The following is an 8856-nucleotide window of genomic DNA, read 5'->3' on the forward strand; positions in this document are numbered from 1 at the left end:
ACACGCAATTCCGGGCAAAGGACACCGTTCCAAGGCGCAGAAGCCAAGATGCGAACAATTTTTAAATTGACAAAATGATTTTAAGGATGCTCCCCGGAAAAAAGTATAAAGAACTCCATCTAAGCTTTGCTCAGATATTCAAAAAGAGATTTACAAAGAAAAAAATCTTTTGAGGTACTCCTCGTCGATAGAGAATTGATCTACAAATCATTTAAGGTATTCCGTTCAATAATCGAATGAGATTTGGCACAGATATGGGCATCGCTGGGGGCTATATTGTTCTTTCCATGCATTTTCCTCATTTCGAAGGGGACTCTCCAGAAAATTCCATAAAAAATTTTTAAAATATTTTTTTTCTAGATTTTGATTTAAATCGATGGAGAATCGCTCTACAAATCATTTGAGGTACTTCGCTGAAGAATAGGATAAGAATTGGCAAAGATATGGACTTCGCTGGGAGCTATATTGTCCTTCCCTTGCACTTTCCAAATTTTTGACAGGAACCCCTTAGAAAAGTTGTCGAAAAATATAAAAAAAAACTTGCTCTTCTCTTTTAATGCAGATCGCTGTCAGCGATCAATGTACTCTGCTTTCCAAGACTTCCCAATAGCCCATTTCTTCACCATATTATCCATATTACATTAAAGTCTTTTCTTTAGCTTTAAGCCAAGTAGTTTGTGGACCATATTTTTGGCATGTCTGCGACTCTTGAAAGCTCCTCGCCGCCTGTGTGAGACGTCTCAATTGGCCCGCCAAGCACCTGTAAAGTATGCTGAATGGCCGTTTAGGTGAGTTAAGAGATGCGCACCTGGGCCGTCGCATGCATATGCATAATGTGGCCAACTGAATTGGCGGGGCGTAATCACGTCTCGATGTGTGGCACGCGATGTGGCAGTGGCAGTTCCATTGCCCAGTGGCAGACTTTGTTCGCCGCGAGGGCTGACCAATTTATTTTGTATTTTTTTTTTCGCGAGCTAATCCGCCGCATAATTGCGCTGGGAGCCAGACTTCGTCCGACTTTAGCCGGTCTGGGGCTCTCATAAATTTCCAGCTCCGCCTGGCGGACATTGGCCAATGATGGAGGCAAAGGCACTCAAAGAATATGATTTATTTGTCACTAAATTCGAATAGATAAAAAAAGCATGTGGAAAGCGCGAATTAAGAAATCTTTTCATCAAGATGATACATTCTCATTTATTATTTAAAAAGTATTATGTAGATTTTTCCCCAAGTGTAGAAGGGTGGCGACCAACATGTCCGGCTGTGCGCATAATTGTTGTGCGTCCGCTTTAAAGTTGCGACCAAGTCGTACAGTAAAACTCCCTTTTAATGACCGCCGACAATGATAAGGCCCACGAGTTTATGGCTCCAGATAGCAAGTGTCAGCGTCACGTAAATTCGCCAGTCGGCGAGGGGATATTAGGGGTCCAGGGATCCAACTCCTTGTTTCCCAGGGGATTATTGGCCATGGCTTTTATGGAATTTATCTTTGTTAGTTACTGTGTGGGATGCCTTAAACGAAATACTCCATGTTTAATCTCCCGACAATTTATGACAACTATCAGAAATCAATTCTCCAATTGAATTTCTTGAAAATCCTGCCCAGTTGGTCAATAAGTCGGTCAATCGATAATCGGATGACTATGACCCGTAGTTTGAATGACGAAAACAACGCATTAGGACAGGCAAGAGTTCGACCTCCTCGATGACCGAATGTTTCTGGCCGGGCATTGACTGCACTGAGAAAAACACAGAGTAGTTCAAAGAGGAATTTAAAAATTGTTAAAAACAAACAAAGATTCTTACTGCACTAATTTATAGAATATCTTGGCCCAAACCTTAAAATGGGGAATAAAACTGAAATCCAAAGAAAACCTGTTCCTGTTTTTTCTGTGTAAAAAATGAACCCGTTTCGGGTTTTGGTTTTTGGTTTTTAGTTTTGGACCCTGAGTCAGACAAAAGAACTTGGCCCTGGAGAAATGCGCAGGGAGAGAAAGCAAGATGTGCGCAGGCAGGGAGGGGGATGAAAAGGAATTTGCCCTGCCAGGGCTCAGCTGAATCTATTTCGGAATACCGAAGGTCTTCGAGACAATCCAAAAGCAAACGATGGCGGTGCAGAGGCGGTGCTCTTATCACGGCCATTTGCCTCCGCCATTGCACCGCCGCCGAGAAGTGGTTGATCCGGTTTCCCAAAACCCCAAAGAAACCATTCTCAGCTCGTGTGAATCTGTCGGCGGCTCTTCGGGGGCTCATTGCGGAGCCAAATGTCACCTGAGCGAGCTTGGGCCAGAGGGACATTATAAATGGAAAATAGAAAAGCGACTGTCCCCCCATTATGCATGCCCACTTGGGCAAATCGATTGGGAATCAATTTGCTGCCAAACGGAAACATGCAAATGGATCTGACATCGCAATTAGCGGCAAGGTCCTCCATTCACCCTGAATGTCAAACTTACTTTGTTTATGCGTTCAATTAATGTTAATTAATTAAATTGTAATGGAGCTTGTTTTATTGAATGTTTTACAGAGGCACTTTACAACTATTATAATTAGAATAATTGAAATGTCTCGAGTTTCCTTCAGTTTTATTGCCAAGTTAAATATATTCCGGTTCTATTCGCTTGTAAATATATCTAATTTTATATTGGAAACAAAGCATAAGTACTTGCTACATATGAAACCCATGAACAAATACCATTATTTCGCCAAGGCTTCAAGTTCTTGGAACGGCAAGTCTTTGAATTCCAAACTTAATAATTAATGGCTTCCATTGCATACTTAATCACTTGCCTATTTCCATTTTAATCCCGTAGATTACCACTCGAACATTCCAGTTCCCTCGTAGACGCCAGCTGAACTCCAAGAAGCACTCGCATTTCGCAACCAGATGCGGCGCTTGGGGCTCTAGACTTCTCAATTTTCCCTCTCCACTTAGCGCCACCACCCTTTTACGAAGCACCCCCCTTTTTTTAGGAGCTCATCACGAACTTAAGCAATCTCTCTGGCGATTCGACTATCGGCCATCGGAGCTGGCGCAAAAAATCTTTAAATTGTTGCAAATTGCGTTTGAAAACGTGCCTTTTCCCGAAGATGCCCCTGGGCGATATATTGGGGAATGGGCTGAGATACTCGACGATCGTGCCGCCGCATTTGAGAAGAAACTCATTGGCCAGCACTTCATTTCGCTGGACACTTTAACGAGCCCAAATACAAATAACTCACGAGTGGTTCTGACCCGGGACCGGCCAGTGCGAAAGTTACGCAAAACCATAATTAACAAACATTCGGCGGAATCCGTTTTACGAGCGGCAGTGCTCGAACTTTTTGATTTATTCGCCCGGCCGGAGGGACTTGTCTGCACAGAGAAAAATATTATATACTAAGTTCGATACAAAATATGTAGAATACAGTACTCTGGCAGTCAGCTGGAATATTTTTTCGAAATGGCACTTAAAAGACACATACATTTTCTTACTCTGCATAGGTTGGATTGGGCAGATGATTTATCCGTGTGGTGGAAATCGTAGGAAATCCTTTCCACCAGTCACATAACTCTCGCCCCCTCGAGCTGATGGATGGCCGAGTCTAATTAAGTCGTGGGGTCGTTGTCACCAGACTTCCAACATTTGTTAGGGCTCATAGGCCATAGATCGCCCTACGTGACTGCACCTACGAATGGCGGCCAATGAGCCCAGTTAGCTTAGTCAAGTTAAGAGGGTGACGTGGGCCAAGATATTTTCATCGAATCGATTGCACTGTCTGCGTTTGAATACGGGAAATAATGATAAATATAATGGTTGTTCCTAATCGGACTTGAGACTTCTCCAAGTGCTGTTTTCCTGCATCGATCACCTGCCCATCAACATCGTGGTAGACCATCCTAGCCATCAAACTAACTCAGACATCCATCAAAGTGTGGAAGCCATCAAGTAGCTAATTTACTGGTAATTCTACTTTGATTTCCAGGAGTTGAATGCATTCTACGAAGTTTATTGAGATTTTCTCAAAAAATGACATTCATTTTCATGATGGAATGCGTGTTCTTTTCGTGATTATTTTATATTTTTTCAGAGCACTTTCGAGATACTATTTTTTATTAACTTTTTTAGCAATAAAATATGGCTCAAACACTGCCTTTTTTCCGTTTCGTTCAAGCCACTCTCTAAGGAAAGTTAAAAACTGAAAATTCAATCAAGTTGAAAGAGATTAGCAACCATAAATCGGCTCCTACTCGGACACACCCATTTCTTGACCTTTGCCGGTTAATGGTAGGCAGGCCTAAAGGACCTCCGCTTATCCCTGAACCGGAAGCAATGACGTAATGCCTAGACCACGCCCTGTTATTGGCATTAGAGATCGTTATTGGCCATCTCTGTTGTGTTGCGAAAACTCTTGGCCCTCTCTTTCTCCCGAGATCTATTAATTTCCATCAGGACATCACATTTTTCGCACCCACCCCCTGACGATGAGTCTTAGCCAGGACATTTAGAGCGGAAAGCAGTTCGCACTGCTTGAACTGCTTCTTCCTGGTAACTGGTTTGTATGCAGTTTCGGATAATGGCTGGCAGATGGCGTAATGGAGTGCCGCCCATAATATTTGAAATCAGTCCAAAAAACATTTCTGGTGCAAATATAACAAGCTCAACCCGTCAACGCATCCGGTAGATATTTTTTTGTTGCCTCTAATTGAAGTTTTCCATCCGCAGCATCTGCATTCGCATTTTCTTATCTGTATCTTTGCGGTGCGTGCGCTTGCGTTTTTGTTGTCCCACAACACCACTTGGCCATATTTTACCGCTTTTAAGCAGCGCGTAAATACTCACGCTTACTGCAAGAGTCCATTAAACGGTCGTAAAAACTTTACGATTCCCAATATGAGATTCTCTTAATACGATTTTTTATGATATTGAAATCTCCTTTCGCTGCCAGCCCATCATCGCCCATCTTCAAACCGAAAGCCATCTAAGTCCCAATGTCTGCTTCTCTTCTCTTCTCTTCTCTTCTCCCGCGTTCTGGCTCTCCTCCCTTTCTCGATTTCCCGGTGGTGCTCCAGCTGGGGGAAAAACTGAAAAACCACCGCTGCAGGTATCATAATGGCCACCAGCCACCACCCCTCTCGGCAGCCGGGGCGTATGCGTGTGTTTTAATGTCTTGTTGAGGCCTATAAAACACGCTCGTCATCCCGTTGCGATGACGAAACGATGGCGATTGGGATGACGGCTTTCATTCACTTCACTTCTCCCTCTCATCCACCCCCACTGCCAAGGAAAACATTGGAAAAGCCCTAAATTAATTTGAGTCCGATATTTTGTACCAATTTAGGAGAGTGTATAAAAATATCAAAGATTCCAAAGGAATCTGTGATTTGTATGATTTCGATAACATTATTTCAAAATTATGAAAGTTTTTAGCTAATATTTTAAATTTGGAAACCGCAATTTAGGGTCGCTGGTAAGGAGGGATTTTTTTATCCGCCCATTGAGTCGCTACTTTTTTCGCTATTCTCGCTACTGGTACTTTCATTTTCCATATCATCATTCATAACGCAAAAGGATGTTATGAAGAGGCCAATGCAACACGCACTTACTAGAAAGCCCATGCCTTTTCGAATCGTCACCTTTAAATGGAATCCTTCGGCGTCCGACTCAATAGTTTGGAAGATGTAGACGCTAATAATCAAAGACTTCATTAATCATTAACCAAATATTAAAATTGTACGTTTTTACCAAAGAGGAATAGCACAAAATACTAAGGTTGCTAATAAAACCATTAAAATTTCCAAGGATGTCCGAAAGTATCGACTTCCAAAAAACAAGAATAAATTGAAGGATACGATGCCTATTAGGGCCCCATAAAATACTCCTGACGACGCATTCGAATATCCTGCAATAGTCACAGCCACACTCATCTATGGGAAGTGTACTTGTTTATCAGAAGGTATAACTTGAATAGGGGTCTACTTACACCCACAATACCACACGCCCTCCAAATAGTTTCCAATGTATTTTTTGCCTGTTCTTCCAATTCTTGGGGAATATCAACTTCGGGGTCTGGTGGATTCAACTCATTATCCCTATTTGGGAATTCACCCTCGTGTCTTTTTCTCCAGAGCCTTGGAGAATCATTTTGTTTCATTTTTAGGCGCTGAGTTCTCATGATCAGTCCAATTGCTAGCCAGACGCTCAATCTCTGACAACCTTAACACAAGTCACTACCGAAAAGCATACTTCGTGATACAATAAGACTAACAATTTCCATTTCTCTTACACTTTCAGATTACATTTTACTAGTGGCAGTCCTCGGTGAGTGGAGAACCAAACTTTTAATCCTTACCAAGTCTAAGTTGTCCTCGGCATGTGTAATATTTTTAATGCTTCTGAAATACAGTGTGTAGCCTTATAATTAAAACACAATAAACTCGAAGGAAACAAGAAGAGGGACATTAGGTTTGCACTCGTATAATTTTTATTGAGTAATTCGGAGGTGACTGGAGATCGACGTCGTGCGGAGACCCAGATTCCGGGCCGACCCATAAACCAGACCGCATCGGGGGATTAAAAAATGATTGCGTGAGAAGGCATTTAGTAATCGTCAACGGAATCACTCTCTCGAAAAACTCATTCATCAGACAGTCCGAGGGCCGGAAGGGGGAAACCACAAGCCCGGCCAAACAAGCCATAAACTGACGCTATAAAAGTGTATCAAATTAGGGAATGAACTTGATGTGCAGGGTGTTTTTATTTTCAACCGCCGTGTCTGAGCCGTCCTTGCCACTTTGAGTGCAAAGCGAGTGCAGAGTCTCACTCAATGCCATTGATTTTACGGCGGAGTGACAATTGATTCCGGACTCATTACTCACTCTCTGGCCCGGCGTCGTGCCGAAATATTTTACAGTCTTTTTATGGGCAATTACTCCTGTCTTCTAGCTGGTTTTACGATCCGCACTCAGAGCCGAATTGCAATTGCAATAGTTTATTTCACTTCCCAGCCCTCCGGGGCTCCGAGGTGTGAGCTCTATTTGTGGGAACCAACGAAAGGAAAACTGACTGTTTGGTTATTAAGTGAATGGATTTTCAAGTGGGCCATGAGTGCAATAACTAGCCTTGTATTGTCTGTCTATCAGCTGTGTAGAGTTGAGGATATAAAGATTAAGGATTTATACTTAATTGGTTAATGTACATATAACTTTGTACTAATTTATTAAATGTGTAATTAAAAATTGTAAAATTATGTACTAAAATAAATGGAATACTTCTAAAATATGCTTTGTTTTTTGGGGGAAAATCTTCAAACTATATTACTTATTATTTCAAAAAGTTGCCCTTAAATGTACTTTATTTTAACCATTTCCCTCATTTGAGTTTATGGTTTTACAAGTGTTTTCATTGCTCAGTTCCCCCGTTTTTTTTATGCCTATTTTATTTCAGATACAACCTGTCGCACGGGAGATTAAAACTGTGCTGTTTCTTTTATGGTTTGTTCCGCTTTTTGTTAAACACTCCCGAGGATCACACGCAACTCCGCACCGTTTCCACCACCCCAGCTCACGGCCAGGAGCGCTCAACTCAAAATAGTGTTTTATTGCTCAAAATTACGCTTCTTTTATTTATTTATTTTTTGTTTCTCCTACTCTCGGCTTCTCACTCATTCACCCAGTTTCAATTTTTATTAGTTTATTACGATTATTATCTTTTAATGGGCCCCGTTTGCACCACCAGCGTTTACTCATTGTTTTTGTTTTCTTGTTTTTATTTTTTGTTTTCGTGGTAGTTGTGGCGAAGAGTAACGTGTGAAGTTGTTTTATTATTTGTTTTGATTATCAAAATGGGCGTTTTACATTTTTCCGGTCGTTGGGCGGCCCACCTGCCACGGGCCCCTACCTTATAGCCCCACATCCCATGGCCCATAACCCCGGGCCAAAGGCAGTAAATCACAGCCCGCTGTGAGCGTCTGAGTATCCAAGAGTGAGTACATCATGTACACTTGGCAAGAAAATGTATCTTTATGACTAAGAATCTTTTAAGGAAACATACACCTTATTTGATTTTTCGAATTTCAGTTTCTCTCAGTGTTCCCCACTTATTCTTACTGACCCATAAACACAAACCAAAGTGTGGCAAAATGTTTAATTTGGAATTTATGAGTAATTAATTTTAAAGCACTCGACTGGTCGTTAACGCTGTCCTACCCCCTTCCCTGCCACCTATCCCTGCTGACCATAAAAGATTTAACAAGCCAGTGTGCCAAAAATTGATTGCGTTTGGCCACTCCGCTGATTGATCAATTATTCAATTGTTATCGCCCTGGATTTGGCCATCATAGCCATTCCAATTGGGCAAGCCCCGTAAAACTTACCGAAAGTTAATTATAAAAGAATTATCCGAATGGATGGCCAGGTGAGAGGCCAATTAAATTGGCAGATGTTTCGGGTTGCGAGAGCCATCAAACAGATAATTAAATCCAAATAAATTTTGCTTCGGCTAAAGTTAATGTCCAATGAATTATGTACATTTTAAGATTCATAGAATAAATTGTATCTATCATTAAGTACAATAAGCTAATTTTGTTAATTAAAATTAATAAAAACACATTGATATTTAAATAAATGGCTTATATTTTGTTTTATTTTCATTTGAATCAATATTTTTAATCGAAATAAAAAGGTTCTGTTGAGTTTTTCATAAAATTACAAAATATCACTCATCCGCCTAGTAGCCCACATTGTAGCAAAGTGACTGAATCCGCTTCCAAACCGATTTTGAGCCAAAGCAGTGCAAGAGATAGTTGCCCACAAAGCAAGAGGGGTGGGGGCAATATCTGTGTTGTTGGCCAATTTCAATCGTAAATTTCAAATTT

At 41.3% G+C, this 8856-nt stretch overlaps 2 protein-coding genes across 4 annotated transcripts in view; one reads left to right on the forward strand and one right to left on the reverse strand.

Moving 5' to 3' along the window:
• The window catches only part of LOC26514230, an 88817-nt gene extending 80217 nt beyond the window's left edge, over positions 1–8600 (forward strand). For 2 of the 3 annotated variants that reach the window (XM_032452983.1, XM_044714191.1), the window contains one exon: positions 6276–7258. In XM_032452983.1, the coding sequence (XP_032308874.1) occupies positions 6276–6290 (15 nt within the window). In that variant the 3' untranslated portion in view covers positions 6291–7258. Of the gene's footprint in view, positions 1–6275; positions 7259–7427 lie in introns of those variants that run through there. The other variant, XM_032452986.2, reaches the window with a different exon arrangement.
• Positions 5290–6224, reverse strand: LOC26514896. Its single transcript, XM_014911871.3, has 3 exons — positions 5965–6224; positions 5727–5908; positions 5290–5669 (listed from the first exon to the last, which is right to left on the reverse strand). The coding sequence occupies exons 1-3, from the start codon at positions 6154–6156 to the stop codon at positions 5468–5470; spliced, it is 576 nt and encodes a 191-aa protein (XP_014767357.1). The 5' UTR covers positions 6157–6224; the 3' UTR covers positions 5290–5467.
• Positions 8601–8856: the final 256 nt, after the last annotated feature.

This window comes from Drosophila ananassae, chromosome 2L, assembly GCF_017639315.1.
Source record: "Drosophila ananassae strain 14024-0371.13 chromosome 2L, ASM1763931v2, whole genome shotgun sequence".
In the NCBI taxonomy this organism is placed as follows: domain Eukaryota; kingdom Metazoa; phylum Arthropoda; class Insecta; order Diptera; family Drosophilidae; genus Drosophila; species Drosophila ananassae.